Here is a 16356-nt window from a genome sequence, read left to right on the forward strand (position 1 = left end):
CACATCATTACTGTTAACGGTGAAACTTGAAGGAAAGACAAAATTGATCGATGTTTGTAAAATTTAAGGACGTTTTAGCTATTTCAACAAAATTGAAGACAAAATTGACCGGTTTGTACAAATTAAAGGACGAAAAAACCTATTTACTAAAAAAAATGATATTAGATGATATAAAAATAAAATTTAGAGCAAGTCTTTCATAATTACAAGACTATGAGCATAAGTTTAGACACACTCACATAAAAATAAAATATAAAATTAACTTTATTTTTATTTTTGAAATAATTAAAAGAATAAGAGGGTTTTTGTGAGTGTCTCAAAAATTTGTATTTGGTCTTCTCAGCAAGTAAGAATAATCCATGGATTTGAAAGAGTAACAGATTTAGAAAGTGGGACCACTGCCCGAAAACGTGAAAACAAGGCATACGTTTCCACATCCAATGAAAAAACACAATTGCGTATCACACACCAATCAAAACACTCCACGTGTCACAAAACCACTTTACTTAACAACTTGGCGCCTTCTCCACACTTCCTCACTTTACACCTTCACCTCTCCGATCTTCACACCGTTCCGGTTCACATAAAAAAAACCCAACCACCCTAATAAACCGAACCGGTTCATCACCTCGCTCTAATGGAAGCTCACGGCGGAGGTCTCCGCCGCATCCTTGTTCTCGCCTTCTGCGTCGCCGGAATCTGGTCGGCGTATATTTACCAAGGCATTCTTCAGGAAACACTGTAAGATTTTCACTTCTAATAATCGCTTATTCGATCTTCGTTATCAATTTTAATACGATTGAATTTAAAAATTGTTGTGAATTTTGAAATGTAAGTGGTTATTGAATTCTTTTGTGATTTGGTTTTCAGGTCAACGAAGCGATTTGGTAAAGATAGGGAGAGATTTGAGCATCTTGCGTTTTTGAACTTGGCGCAGAATGTGGTTTGTTTAATTTGGTCGTATATAAGTAAGATTCTTATTCTATATATCAATTAAAATGTTTAATAGACACTCACTTTTTATACATCCGCGGCACGTGGTTAAGCACGCGCTATAGTATGGTTAATTCAGTTGAGTAGATAGTTAATTCAATTGTCACATTTTTAAATGGGATTAACCGGGTGTTGCACCTGGTTAATTATCTGGAAAATTATTAATTCAGTTGAGTAGATAGTTAATTCAATTTAGTTAGATATATTTTTTAACTTAATTAACCACGTGTCACGCGGGTGTGCATAATGTGGGTATCAATGTATCATTACAGTGTACCAATTGTTCGTTTTATGTTTTCTCTATCTTTGCACTTATTATTAATTATCGCTTTAACTTCTGATCAAAGATGTGTTCGGTGTCTGGCGCGTGTCAATGTTCAACACATGTGGTTACATTTAATTATGTCATTTTTTTCAGATTATTACTGGTGTTGACATGTTAGTGTCGGGTCCGTGATTCATAGTTAATGTGTAAAGTTGGTGAAATTTTGATTTTTTTGCGATTTTTATTGTTTATGTGTAGTGATAAAGATATGGGGTGGTGGAAATACTGGTGGTGCTCCATGGTGGTCTTATTGGAGTGCTGGAATTACTAATACTATTGGTCCTGCTATGGGAATTGAAGCTTTGAAGTATATTAGTTACCCTGCTCAGGTAAAATGTTATAACTTGAATTTTACTGTGTTGAAACGTAAAGTATTGTCGAAAACTATGGTATGGGATTATAATAAATATGGAAAATAAAATAGATAAAGAAATGCATCTCTAGTAGGAGTGCCTTATTGAGTCATTAGAGCTAAAAAATTGGTCCTTGCTTGGTTTCAACATTGATGTTGATGCTGTCACATGTAAGGACCTGGATTTTATATAGGTCTTGTCGCGATCTTTGATATATTACGTAGAATCAAGGTCAAATGTGGGCGATGCAATGTCAATCACAGTCGCTTGTGGTTTAGGTAACATAAACAGTTTTCTTGCTGTTCCAGGGTAAGCAAGGTAGTCAGAGTCTACATCCTAAGCAGGATCAGGGACGGTTCACAAGATTGTAACGCGGATCGTGAGATCCCACGAAACTTGGGATTACGTATATATTCATACATATGTATATAAAGCAACATACTTTAATCGTGATTAGTGGAGGAGTGGGAACAAGAACCTGACTTGTTGAATGAATTTTCATCGTGAATCATTGTATTGGGAAGGATACAACAATTAATCATGATTAGTGGGAATAGAAAGGCATTTATTGCAATTAACTGCAATTAAATCGCAGAAAGTTGGGTTCTGATTTTTTTTCTTTCTGTATATAGTTTTTTCAGTAACCAGGCCGCACAACCCGGCCCGACCAAAACCCTAAAATTTTTAAACCAGTGAAATCTATCAGGACTGTAGATCCCACCTGCGATTCCAGCAATCTCACCTGTGCATGGCAGATTGGAATTCTGCTATAGGATGAACACAGTGATACCTTGCAAGATCGTAAAGTCGTGAGATCGTAGGTGCTGGATCGGGATGGTTCATTCCTTATAAATGCTTAAGTTAAAACAAACAAAAATGAATAAAATGTATCAAGATTTGAGGGAAAATGTGGGAGTCGTTTTAGTCTTTAAATGGTTTCACTATTGGAGTAGGAATAGGCTAAAGTGCTTAAAGTTGATGTGGGTATGTGGCCTACTAAGTCCCACCGATAATGAGTTAAGCAAGTTTATAGAATTCTCTAATGCATTTTCTAGTCTGCCACACAATGTGTGCAGGATGAAGCAATTTGTTCGTCCCGCTTGCCATAGCATTTTATGTGTCTTATTGTTCAAATGTCTTTAGCATAGGACTGAGGTTTTCTAAAAGGGTGTTCTTTTTACTACATGCAGGTGCTGGCGAAGTCCTCAAAAATGATTCCAGGTACATTGCGCTTGATGCTAAAATAATGATTGCATTTTATAATAATTTGATACAATTGACAATTTGCTGAGATTTCATTTAATTTACGTAGTTGTCTTGTAGATGAATTTCATTTTCTCAATTTTAATAATCCAACGGAAGTAGAACTTTAGATTTAGAATTTAAACAAAAATGGCTAATTTTATGGCTATGTGTTCTTTGAGACTTCTGTAGTTCTTGTCCTTTTGGGTGAATGTTATCTTGCTTTTGACTTGATAACACATCTTGATTTGTGTCTTATTTTTCTTACTTAGTTAGCATGCACCCTTTCCTTCCTCTCAACATTCGGGTAGGTTGAAAATAATTGCATTAGTTATTTAGTTTTTTGGGTGTCTTAAATGGAGGAGCTTATGCCTGGTTATTATGTTTAACATTTGTTAGAAAATGATGATAGAAAAGTTGTTTTAAATTTTTTCGTGTAATTTTAAATATTTAAATTTATCATCAGACTATGTGAACAAATCTTAAATCTCTAACAAATGATTCACTTCAATGCAGTTATGCTGATGGGTTCACTCGTATACGGTATAAGATACACCATTCCAGAATACCTTTGTACCTTCCTTGTTGCTGGAGGTGTTTCAACATTTGCACTTCTAAAGGTAGGAATTTCTCAGGATAACAGACTTCACCTGTCTTGTACTCCTGTCTAAATTTTCATGGTCTTTGAATGCTGCTCATATTTACTCATTTATTTATTTATGCATTACAGACTAGCTCAAAGACTATCAACAAGCTGGCACATCCAAATGCTCCCCTTGGATATGGGCTATGTTTCTTGAACCTTGCTTTTGATGGATTTACTAATGCAACCCAGGATTCCTTAAAAGCAAGGTAATACAATTGAAGCTTTCCTCCCTTTTGATTTTGACATATAGCATCTTTGGCTGTCTATAGCATGCAAACTACAGAACTTATGTGCACGTACTTACTTGATTTCCTAGTTTTTTACTCCTTTCTTCTTTATGGCATAAAAAATAAGAAACTATAATTTCATTTTAAGTTCTAATCTATATGCAATGTAAATGAAGAGCAACCTAATATAATTTTTTTTTTGATCGGACAGTATTTGGAAATTTTGTTTTTGTTTAAGGCATTGTATTTCAATCCAGCTATCAAGTATGGACTGCTGTAATTATTAGTTAATTATGTTGTCGTTAGATGCATTTATTGGAGACAAGTTCATTATTGGCAGCTAAAATTGTAAAACCCAAATCTACTGACTTACAATATCAGGCTTTCCCAGGAAGGTTTCTGGCCGATGACATTGGTCCTCAGGACTGTCTACTATGGATAATTTGATAGTTAAATTACAAACAATACTAAACATGATTTATCATGTTTCCGTCTCCTTTGTGATTTTTGCTTGTAGAAAAAATCTCATTGCCTATTGTTGTACTCACATGTCAGTTGTTTGAGTTTCTGTTTCATTTGTGTTTGAATGTAGCCTTCTCAAATCTCAACATTTTTAGGCTTCGTTATGACAAATGATTCTTTGAACATCCTAAATAAAGATTCATTGGTCTTAATGTTTACTCTTTTCAAACTATTTCTTTGTCTTTCTCAGGTACCCAAAAACAAGTGCTTGGGGTATTATGTTGGGCATGAATTTATGGGGAACCATATACAATATGGTTTACATGTTTGCATGGCCAAGTGGTAGTGGATATGAGGCAGTTAACTTTTGCAAACAGCATCCAGAAGCAGCATGGGATATTTTACTGTATTGCTGCTGTGGTGCCGTGGGACAGAACTTTATCTTCTTGACTATAAGCCGGTTTGGCTCTTTAGCTAACACTACCATCACTACCACTCGCAAATTTGTAAGCATTGTGGTGTCTTCACTATTGAGTGGGAATCCCCTTTCAACAAAGCAATGGGGGTGTGTTACTATGGTATTCTCTGGATTATCATACCAGATCTACCTCAAGTGGCAGAAGTTGCAGAGACTGCAGAAGAAGAAAAAAGCCACATGAAAAGCCCTGTAGCAATTTTGAAGTTCAACATCAATTATATTTTAGCTAGTTTGCTCTTCAACCCTTGTTTTATCACTTAAAGCTTGAAGGTTCAATGAACCAAATTTAGGTTTATATACAAAGGAATATTAGTAATTGTAATTGGATAGATTCATCTTGAGAAGTGAAAAGTGAAATGGTTAAACCCCAATATCTTATTCATTGTGCTAATTTTTAGTTGCATGTGTTTTTTAATAACAGCTAGTTGTAATCTTATAGCATAAGCATACTAAGACAAAGCTATACTCTATGTAAACATGATTTTCAGACTATATCATCTTCTGTCGTTTATTTAGATTATATAAATATTTTATGAGTTCCAAAGGTAGCCTAAGCAGTGAGCTAAGCATTAAAAGTGGATTTATAAAATTGTTTGCACTAGTTTGCTATTAGATTTTGTTTTGTCCATTCAAATAGATACTTTGTTCTGGTTATTTTGCTTTCAATAAAGCTTACAAGTTAAGGGGAAGAACTTTGTTTATTTTTTCTTTCTAATACAATTAGAAACTAATCATAAGTTATTTTCGACATTTTATAAACCAATAGTTTTTGTTTGGAATTTGCAATCTGAACAACTTCTTTACTCTCTCAACATAAAGTTTGTTTGACAGTAAGTTGAGGAAAAAAAGCAAAGGGAAAGAAAGAAGATTTCATGGTTAGATGAAATCTGAGTGGTTGGATCTCTATGATCAAACTGACTTTATAAAGGTGGGGAACATGTCTATTGTTGGGAAGAATGGTACTTTATGCTAATTTTAAAGTTATAGCTATAATAACACTTTAGCTGCATATTGCCAAGAGAAAGATACATAAATAACTAAATAGCATTAATTATTTTAAATTAGTTTTAATTACTTCCAAATAAAAACCCTATTGAGGTTTGACCAGCTTATTTTATTTAGGTAAGACTTACTACTCAAATGAATGGAAAGGGAGGTCAAATTAGTCAATGTGTACATTCCATTAAGAAAGTTAACAGGTAACTAATGTGCTTTATTTTGTAAGAAGTTCCCTCCCTCGTTTTACTAATTGCTTTTGCCATAGTCATTATTATCTGTGTCTCCTGTCTTCCACCACAACCACCATCTATGAACTAATCATCCTACTAAACAATGCAGATCCTTCACAATTGTTCTTCTTCAAAGCACAGTCCAAAATAACACTGTGCTTAAGAGCAGAGGGAAGTAAAAGAGTGAGGAATGTCTCCATGCATGCTTCTGTCAGATCAGATTATGAGGTTTGTTATACACAATTTCGACATTCTTCATATTTCTTGTCAGCTTTTTTTGCTTTCTGGTATGAAAATGAAGCTCATATTGTTGAAAGATGTTCCACACTTGCAATAAATTGGTTTGTGTATTTTTTTATTTATTTTTTTCTTTCTGTAGTTGTGATTGTGAGTGATGTTATTTAGCAATTTTCTTTTTTACATTTCTCCTGAAACTTTACTTTCATATTCTGAGAAGTATGTGTTCATGCCTGTTCATTTCCCTGCTGAGAACACCTTGCTCATACTTTTCTTTTCTTTTGTTTGGTTAAATATGTTTTTATTTTCTGCAATATAAAGTACTCTATGATCAAGTTTAGTTCATACACAAACTGTATTCATATTTATTCTCAAAATTTGTGATTTCAGAGACAAAAAGTCTGAATATTTTCATTAAAATAACTGAAATGAAAGCTAAAGCATCAATGGAATTGTTTGTATGGACTAAACTTGATAAGAGGGTATTTTATATGAAATAAAAACATATTTAACCCTGCTTTGTTCGATGAGATATACAGAATATAGATAAATGATTGTGTTAAATCCAGGTTAGATAGAAGAGAAACAACACCTGCATTCTGGACACCAAAGCCAAAATGCATTTCCACTCCAATTATAATTATGTTTCAATACATAAGAACCAAAAAAGGAAAAGAATTATTTATTCTATAACCTATGCACACCAAAAACAAACAAATAGGCATCATATTTGCCACTGGCTAATCTTTTTACACTCTTTTTCTTCTCTCTTCTATCTATTGTCTCTCTGTTCATTATATGTAGTACGATTGGCGAAGTGCCATTGTATACACACTCAAGATGACGACTACTAGTATCACGCAGCAGGATCTGTACAAAAAAACAAACAAACCAATACCAAATGCTGGATCGGAGAAAAACAAACCCAGAACGATATCAAAGAAAACAAACCAAAGAATGACACTCTAAGCACGCTAACCTTCAGTGCAAGTATCATGAAAGGTAATATTCCTAGGGGAGGAAAAAGACACTGTTAAATATGTTGAAGGTCCTCAGAATGTACCTAACATTCTAAAGGAGGGGTAGGCCTATTAAAATTTTAGGCTGAACAAAATTGCAATCTTTCTCAAACCAGGATGAGAAGAACTAACACGCGAGATGGTCGCGGTGAGGAGAAAGGATATAAATAATATTTTCTTTTCAGATGAATGAAATATTCATATTAACTTTGTAGCAGGGCTCTTTTGCAATGTGGCGGTTGTGAGGGGTTGGCGATTGGGTTGAGGGATGGAGAATCCATTCCAAGTGTTTTCATAAGGAAGTTCCTTTCCTGAAAAAATAAAAATAAGAAATGTCAGGGAAAGAAGAAAATATAGTTACCCTTGTTTAAAAGACTTAAATTTGCATTGCATGATTGTTAGAAGTAATTAGTATATTTTCCTTATAAAACTAAGGATCTGTTTGATTCCTGTTTAGTTACATGATATACTATATATGTGTTGTATTCTTAACAAGTTATTTCTTATCATAAAACCTATGAAGTTACATAACTATCTTCCCTTTCCCACCATTTCTGTGTTTGTCTGTCCCAACTCATGTTTATGATGAAATAATTATGAATAAAATTCTACCTAGATTTTATCTGCATCAACTTGATACCCTTTTTTTTTTAGTAACATGACTTCCTTAGTCTAATCCAATATGCAAATTATGTTAATTACAATAATTTTTATGATGAAATCTTAAGCTCAATGCATAGGCATTAACGATTTACCAAATTATTACTGTTTTCACGGCTAACTACTGCTGTAGGATCCCCGCCACTAAAACTGAAGTTGTTCTAATAACAAAAACATTCTGAAAGTTTTGCTGCTGATTAAGATTGATGTCAGTGTTGTCAAATGCTAGTTGTGGAAAATAGCAGTTTGTTCAAATTCCACTACGCTACAGTGCTATAGCGCCACTATCTAACAACATTACTAAATAGCGTATCGCGGAACAATAGTGATCTGTTCAACATTCGCTATACTATAACGCTGCTATTTGACAACATTGGTTGATGTCATAAATATGTTGAGATTGAGAACTATCTTTGTTACAACTTTTAGGTTATATCCATAATTTGTCATATTATTACTAGTATAATCAGAATATTTATCACTATTACTGCTATAATCTCAGTGTTGAACTTAGTTATTTGATCTCACACGTGCTTGTGTAACTTACACTTTCTGAAAATTGTGGACTAGGAATTCCCGCAGCTAAGGATCTGAACATAGGGGTAACTTGAAGAGGGGAACTGAACTCTGCACTTGACAAGGAACAAACAATGCCATCATTGTTTATCTGTTCTTCACAAGATGAGAATATATCTTCTACAAAAAGATAAATATCTAATTAGCAATTCTGTTTCGTTGAGATTTGAGACGTTAGCAAATTAGCATATAAAAGATTTTATCTTTTGAGGAAACTGAAATTTTTTGGTCGAAGTATTGAGTTTTAGAATAATTAACCATTTAAATTTGGTTAAAAAGTGGCTACAGATTAAACATTTTTGGAACGTATTTACCCAGGAGACTGGTTACTAAAAAATATCTTTCGTTATATATATTTATCAATATTTTAAACCTGGACGGAAGATCGAACCGGTGAGACCTCAGGTTAATGGTTCAATAGGTTCGGTCAGATTAACCACACGGTTGAAATAGATGACAGTTGAAAAAAGTATTAAAAAGTAAAAAATGAAAACAGTTGAACCAACCACGTTTTAAGCAGTTCAATCCGGTTCAATCAGAATGCAATGCAACCAAGATCAACCAACAGGAAACTGTTTGGTTTCCGGTTGAACTGGTTGGTTCGGTGTTGTTTTTAACACTGATATTTTTTATCAATCCGGTTCAATCAGAATGCAATGTAACCAGGATTAACCAACATGAAAACTGTTTGGTTTCCGGTTCAACTGGTTGAACTGGTTGGTTCGGCGTGGTTTTTTAACACATTGATATTTTTTATCACTGGATTTGATAATGTTACCTTGATCCAAAGTTGCACTAGAAAGAATCACTTGATCACATCTTCCAATTTCCTTTTGATGTTCAATTTGTATAGACTTGAGTTCAGTTCCACTATCTTGATGCAGTGAGTGTTCTAAATTCTCACGAGCACAATGAGGCAGAGTAGTTGATCCTGTACTGTGTTCAGAACTTTGTGGAGAGTCTTCATAGAATTCCATATACCTATTATACATTCAGAAACTATTAGATTATTCCATATCATTCATGAAAGTTATTCTATTTTCAAATTTCAATGAACTTAAAGTACCTCCAACATGGCTGAATTTCCTCACTATTATTCTTCAAGTCTTCCAATAAATCTTTAAGATCTACAAGCTGTAAATCTGGAATCTTATATCCAGAAACATCTGATTCTTTGTTTCGGTTCATAAACTCTTGAAGAATCTGGCATAAATACATACATGTTAAAACTTATCTGAAAAATATCTACGACTTTCATGATTTTCATAAATATAGGTTTAGTTCTTTTGGTGTTGAGCTTCTTGACATATATTCTATACTTTGGTTTTTGTATTTCAATCAAATCTCACCTTCCATGCATTTTCAAGACTCTGGTCCATGTTCTCTGCATCAACTTTTAGAGCTAGTGAAGTTAGTAGCTCGGCTTGTTGCATCAATGCGTTTATCTTTGGATCATCCTTTTTAAGGAATGTTCCTTGAATCTTGTTGTTTTGAGCTGTAAAGGCAAGAAAAATCGAGTTACATTATAAATGATAGAATGTCCAAAGTTATTTCTGGCTTACTATAGTAGAGGATGTTTGGTTCATTTTCAGTTGAAGTGTTTCCAAAAAAGTTACAAAAATTACCATCTTGCTTTCATTCAGCAGCTTATTTTCATTATGCTGTTTTTAGTTTCACAATATACTTTACAAAATGAAAATATTGTGGCATTTTGTAATAATTAGACAAAATACATAATTGTGGTCCCACATAGGTCCTTTAAGTTCTACAACGTGTACACCGTTACCCTTTTTCTACACATTCCGCTACAAAAATACACATGTATCTGTTATGTTACTGACGTAACAAGACTTAAAAGACCTATGCGGGACCAAAAAAAATTAAAGGCCAAATTTGGTACAATTAAACAACTTAAACGATTGCAGAATGTATTTTGCCTAATAATTAGCAAAGGAACGCATATCAACTGAAGTTTAAAATAGAAAACAAACCAAACACTCTCTTAATACGAGTTTTGAAACTGCAAGGATTATGTTTCATGATTAAAAACTTTCAATAGAGATTTACCATAACCACTAAACTTCACATTGCAGACATGATTCTGGTCTGGCAAGTTATTAGCATTATGTGAGTTTTGAGCTAAAACAGCCAATGGTGCTCTTGAAGTTTCATTTTGTTTATGTGATCTGTCTGTGAAGCTGATCTTTTCCGCATCGTCAGGGATATGTGACCTCCTATATTGCAAGTCGTCGAAATGTTAACACTCCTTCATAGAATTTTTTTATATATTTTGATCTGTAATAGCTTAACATACCTCATCTTCTTAAAATCTACTGCAGATTCTGATGCTTCGTCTCGGAAAATAATCCTTTTGTTATTTGAATTCGTGTATGAAATGTTGTTCTCTTTTGCTAAGGCTTCATATTTAGCTCTCTTTTTGCACAATGTGGAGAAACGGTTTTTCACGGCATTATCCGTTCTGCATACAAAGCAAATAAAGCATTTCAATTAGAATAACTGTTGAAAAGAAAGTGTCTGTTTAGTATTCTATGAAGAAAAGAATGATTTTTTTGTTACCTGCCTGAAACCACTTTTGCTATTTCTGTCCACCTATTTCCAAATATTTTTTGAGCCTAAAGAGATAATAGCAAGAACTTAGCTCACAAATCACATTAAACTATACAAATAGAAGATCTTTGTTAGTTTTAGTATAGCCAAATCTTACTATAACATAGATTTTGATGCAAAACAAATGACTTTTCATCGGTACTAGCCCTTTAAGTGCACGTTTAGTTTCACTTTTGCACGAGATAGGGTTAATTGAGAGGTGTATAATTGATTATGACATGTTTTGTCACCGCGAACCCCACACACTAAATACATAAATGGATTGAAACCTACCCTCACTGAGGGAAAAGACAGAAAGAAAAACAAAAAACAAAAGATGAAGTTCATATTTAAATTTTATATAGGCCACTATTATAAAATAAGCTTGTTAAACCCCAACATCAAGTGGTTAATGAACTTTAGTGTCAAATCAATCGAGAGTAACCGAGTTCCAACATCAAGTACTTAATGAGCTTCGGTGCCTGGAACTAGGCTTTACTTATCTTCTGATCAAACTCCGGATTATCAGTGTCTGAAACTAGGCTTTACTTATCTTCCGGTCAAACTCCGGATTACCAGATACAGTGTTAAGGCCAAAATAAAATTCCAATGACAATCACATGGTATGAAAGTGAATCTTTGAAACATAGGGAGTAAAGTTTACCTCACATAAGAGCATGTCTTCCTCTGGTGACCATCCTCCTTTCTTGAAATCAGAATTCAAATAAGTGTACCATCTGATATAAGTCACTTAAAATCAGATTAAGAAATAACAATAAAAAAGAAGCCATCAAAGTCTTCATGATCCAAAGAATAATACAAATAACTAATAACCAAATAAAAACATCTTGAATGAATCAATCATCATAAAAATTAAGAAAAAAAAACTTCACCTTCTTCTACACTGTCTTGTTGTCTTGTCCTTGAATTTAGAAGCAATTATTGCCCAACTGCATTGAGTTATTGAAATCAAAATCCCTTTAGTCTTACATACAACTCATTTGGATTGACTTATTTTTAAGCTTATGCAAAACAGCTTATACAAATAAATAAGCTTCTATGTATTATTCATAAGCTTATCAAAGTAGTTTATGAAAAAACAACTTATGAAAATACAATTTTCGTTACTGAAAACTTATGAATTAACATTAAAACTTATTTCTTTACATAAACTATTTTTCATAAGCTCAAAAATAAGTCAATCCAAACGGAATGATAATCATAAAAACTAGTAGTAACAATATCAAAAAGGGTTTATTAGTACTTTTCAGTTCCATGGATTCCAATTTGATCCCTCAATATATCATCCTCCTGCAACTCAAAGAACATAACACACATGAGAATGAAACATTACTTCAAAGAACATTATAAACTCTAACAGAATAATCATAAGTATAAAAGAATAAGAACAAAAGAATATATATATATATAAGAAAAAGAAAATTAATTATATTATATGATAAGATATGATAAGATAATAGAAGAAGAAAAAACCTCTTGAGTCCACGTGACAATGTGACGCTCCTTCTTCTTAGATTCTTCATTGAGAAGCTGCTTCTGCTTCTGCTTCTTCATATGATCTTGTTGCATGATTAATGTTTATTCTATATGGTTTGTTTGGTAATGTTATTATTCTTCTCTTTCTTAAACGCTCCAAGGAGCCAAGTTGCATGCTAAAGCCAAACACTCTTCCTTTATAATAATATGATAAATAACTTTTTTTTTTCCTTAAAGAAATTAAAAAACAAACAAAAAAGGAACAAACCCTTCTTCTTTCTCTTTCATTCACCTTTTAAAACCTCTCACTGTATGTATTGTGTTTTGTTTCAAAACGTGAACCGTAATAGCATAAATTCCATTCTCAAAAGCTACCTTAACAAAAAAGCTATTATTCAATGGCTTTGGATTCTTAACTTTTCAGAAAAAACACTCTCACTCTCTTACACTATGTTACCAAAACAGAACAAAAACAGAACAATGTTTAGTGTTCTTATTAAGGAACCAATATCACATGAAAGGTGGAAAATAGAAAAAGGGTATTCAAAAATACATATTTTGATGAAGTGGTAGATCTAAAAAGTGGTGTGTTTCAAAGTTCTCAAGTAGAAAAATACTTCATACTATGTTTAAGATTCTTGTACCTGTGTGAAGGAAAAAAAACTGATATGTTTGGTTTTTCTCTCTCTCTATCTCTCTCTAACTTTATTGAAAACGGTCACATAGTTAGAAAAATCAAATGTGTATAAAAAATGTGTAGTGTAGGGACAAGAAAAATGAATGAATATAAAAAATGAATAGTATATGATTATGTTAGTGCGCGGGTATGAAGAGAAGTTTGAATATAACACTGAATTTTATGAGCTACGTGCAGTGTTGTCCACTACTCCTATCAATAGCATACCACTATAGAGATATATAATGATGATAATATTTAAAAGAAAATGTTTTTTTTTTATATGAAAAATACTATAACACTTGAGATTTATCATCATATACGAATTCATGTGTTTATATACTAAAGTTTTTGTGAGTAGAGAAGAGATGAAAGTTTATGGTTTGAAATTTTTGGATTATTATGGAAACATGTCAAGGTACGTGACCTAAACAACTAGGCGTCACAACACAACATTTGTGTTCAAATTAAATGGTTCGTGACTTCATGTGCTTCATTTGTGTTTTATTTTTTTTTTGTCATGAGATGGTACCATTTTGATTTTTACTATATTTGTTTTTTATTTTTTCATGTATTGTGTTGAAATTTGGGGTCTAACTCATCATCACAAAACCGACTTGTGAAGTGAGGAGTGACTCCTCTTTTTTCATGTATTGTGTTGAAATAAATTTGGGGCCTAACTATAAACTCTCATCAAGAGTCTATCCTATGTGAGACTTAGATTTTTCCCAATACATCAAGAGTCTATCCGATGTGGGGTTTAAGTTTTCCCAATACACCCCCTCACACCCAGCACTCTTTGGACTTGGTGCATGAATAAGTAGGTGACCCTTGAATTCGAGAAGCTCGTGAGACTTAGATTTTTCCCAATACATCAAGAGTCTATCCGATGTGGGGTTTAAGTTTTCCCAATACACCCCCTCACACCCAGCACTCTTTGGACTTGGTGCATGAATAAGTAGGTGACCCTTGAATTCGAGAAGCTTTAAAAGCTCTAATAGTCTATCCGATGTAGTCTATCCGATGTGGAGTTTAGGTTTTTCCCAATACACCCCCTCACACCCAGCACTCTTTGGACTTGGTGCATAAGTAGGTGACCCTTGAATTCGAGAAGCTTTAAAAGCTCTAATAGTCTATCCGATGTAGTCTATCCGATGTGGAGTTTAGGTTTTTCCCAATACACCCCCTCACACCCAGCACTCTTTGGACTTGGTGCATGAATAAGTAGGTGACCCTTGAATTCGAGAAGCTCTAATACCATTTTAGAAATCGTGGTTGGACTTTACACAACCCCACAAAACCAACTTTGTGAAGTAAAGAGTGACTCGTCTTTATAAACTCTCATCAAGAGTCTCATCTATCCGATGTGGGACCTGAGTTTTTTCAAATATATTGTTGACGAGTTAGTTATACAAGGGGGGGAAATTTGTATTTGAATGTGCGTGATGTAGCAATGTGTTGAAATTAAATGATTCGTGACTACATGTGCTTCATTTGTCTTTTATATTGTGTCATGCTAAATGCACCATTTTGTTTTTTTACCATTTTTGTTTTTATTTATATTTCATGTATAGTTAATGAATTACAAGGGGGAAAATTTGTGTTTGAATGTGAGTGAACTAGCAATGTGTTTTTGAATTTTTTTTTTGGTATGTGTGTTTGAATTTTCTATCAATGGACTGAATTGTTTAGGTTCTCTTTTCATGTGAGTTTTTTTTTTTTGTTTCGCAAGCGCTCATATTTACCTATCTCAACTAATAGTGCGTGAAAATAAATGGGTAATGTTTAAAGATAATTAAATGAGTAATGATATCCACAAGTCCTAGCTCAACTGGCAAATGCCGAAATTGTTAGGCCGGATGCCATGACCGGGGTTCGAACCCCGGTACCTCCACTTGTGTTGTGTGTGAGTTTATAATGGCTTTGCCATTTCGTCTATCTACCAAAAAAAAAAAAATGAGTAATGATATTTTGACATCCATTTGATGACAACTTTGTTGACAACCTTGTTTTTCTCACTTCTTATTGGTCAAAAACAATGGAGAGAGAAAAAGGAAGAGAGAGGATAACAACATCATGTGAGTATGAGAGAGAAAGTTGTCCAAAAGTTGTCAAAAAATAGTTGTCAAAATATCATTTCTCTTATCTTTTACATCTTGCCTAAAACAACAATGAAAATGCCAATGTGTACCTATAAGACACTTATTAGCAAGTATGAAGTAGTTTGTGTGCTTTTTTTTAAAAAAAAAAAAAGTAGCAAGTTTGTATGAAAAATTGTGTTTTCATTAGATTGAAAAGATATATATATATATATATATATATATATATATATATATATATATATATATATATATATATATATATAACTTTTCAATCAATAATTACCTTGTTTAAAAACCTTAAACAATGCTTTAGGATATTTATTAGCAAGACCCGAAAATAATAATGATCTTGCATCTAAATTAACTATTTTTAAATTGTCAATACTTATTCATTAAATTTATATTTAACAATGAGAGAGGAAATCATATTTCTTAATTATGTCACTTAATCTTATTTTCTTTTTACTAAAAACAATATCCATTCATTTAAATAGGTAGAAATTAAATCAATTGAGAATAATAAAATCTCAAAGTCATCAAAGCAAAAAAGGATGAAATTTTGAATAAACTCGCAACCCCTAGGTTTATAGCAAAAAATGGCATAACGTGACAAAAAAAAGTCCAAAATATCACTGCCTTCGGATTTGTAAGCCAAAATCATTGCTTGAATTGGTAACAAACATCATACGAAGAAGATCTGTCAATCTAAATCACACAAACACTACAATAAGATAGAAAATAAAAACAATGCACCAAGAGGACGAACAACGCAACATTGTTGCATTAGATGACGAAATCACTGATAAAATACAAAAAAAATGTGAAAAATTAGTTATTTGAGTAGAAGGAGAAGAAAAATGATTTAGATGAGTGATGGTCGAATTTAGGCAAGTGTACCAAGTCGTTTACCAAGTAATAAAGTGATATGTAGAGTATCGTATACACATGGATTATTGTTCTAACTAGGAAATTCATGTTACTTATTTGAGAACAATAAACAATAAAATAAAATAAAAGATAAAGGGAG

The 16356-nt window shown here is 32.9% G+C and overlaps 2 protein-coding genes and 1 long non-coding RNA gene across 5 annotated transcripts; 2 read left to right on the top strand and 1 right to left on the bottom strand.

Moving 5' to 3' along the window:
• Window positions 1–538: 538 nt before the first annotated feature.
• UTR3 (UDP-galactose transporter 3) lies at window positions 539–5218 on the top strand. Its single transcript, XM_085714833.1, has 7 exons — window positions 539–741; window positions 871–968; window positions 1517–1647; window positions 2862–2892; window positions 3430–3533; window positions 3644–3765; window positions 4499–5218. The coding sequence occupies exons 1-7, from the start codon at window positions 638–640 to the stop codon at window positions 4905–4907; spliced, it is 999 nt and encodes a 332-aa protein (XP_085570959.1). The 5' UTR covers window positions 539–637; the 3' UTR covers window positions 4908–5218.
• A 774-nt stretch (window positions 5219–5992) lies between these two features.
• On the top strand, window positions 5993–8798 carry LOC146921400 (uncharacterized). Its single transcript, XR_015012138.1, has 2 exons — window positions 5993–6183; window positions 8442–8798. It is a non-coding gene; the product is annotated as an uncharacterized LOC146921400 (long non-coding RNA).
• Window positions 6763–13271, bottom strand: FLP (Duplicated homeodomain-like superfamily protein). 3 transcript variants are annotated; one of them, XM_085714837.1, is made up of 12 exons: window positions 12549–13271; window positions 12319–12365; window positions 11948–12004; window positions 11719–11791; window positions 11025–11080; window positions 10762–10926; window positions 10515–10681; window positions 9797–9942; window positions 9514–9650; window positions 9226–9428; window positions 8419–8498; window positions 6763–7522 (listed from the first exon to the last, which is right to left on the bottom strand). In XM_085714837.1, exons 1-12 carry the CDS (start codon window positions 12642–12644, stop codon window positions 7415–7417), a joined length of 1335 nt encoding a protein of 444 aa, XP_085570963.1. In that variant the 5' UTR covers window positions 12645–13271; the 3' UTR covers window positions 6763–7414. The 3 variants fall into 3 exon arrangements, with proteins under 3 accessions (XP_085570963.1, XP_085570962.1, XP_085570960.1); XM_085714836.1 differs by having other exon boundaries at window positions 8419–8564; XM_085714834.1 differs by having other exon boundaries at window positions 8419–8567.
• Window positions 13272–16356: the final 3085 nt, after the last annotated feature.

Source organism: Medicago sativa, chromosome 5 (genome assembly GCF_051527215.1).
Source record: "Medicago sativa cultivar Bolivia chromosome 5, Bolivia_mono, whole genome shotgun sequence".
NCBI classification, from domain to species: Eukaryota; Viridiplantae; Streptophyta; class Magnoliopsida; order Fabales; family Fabaceae; genus Medicago; species Medicago sativa.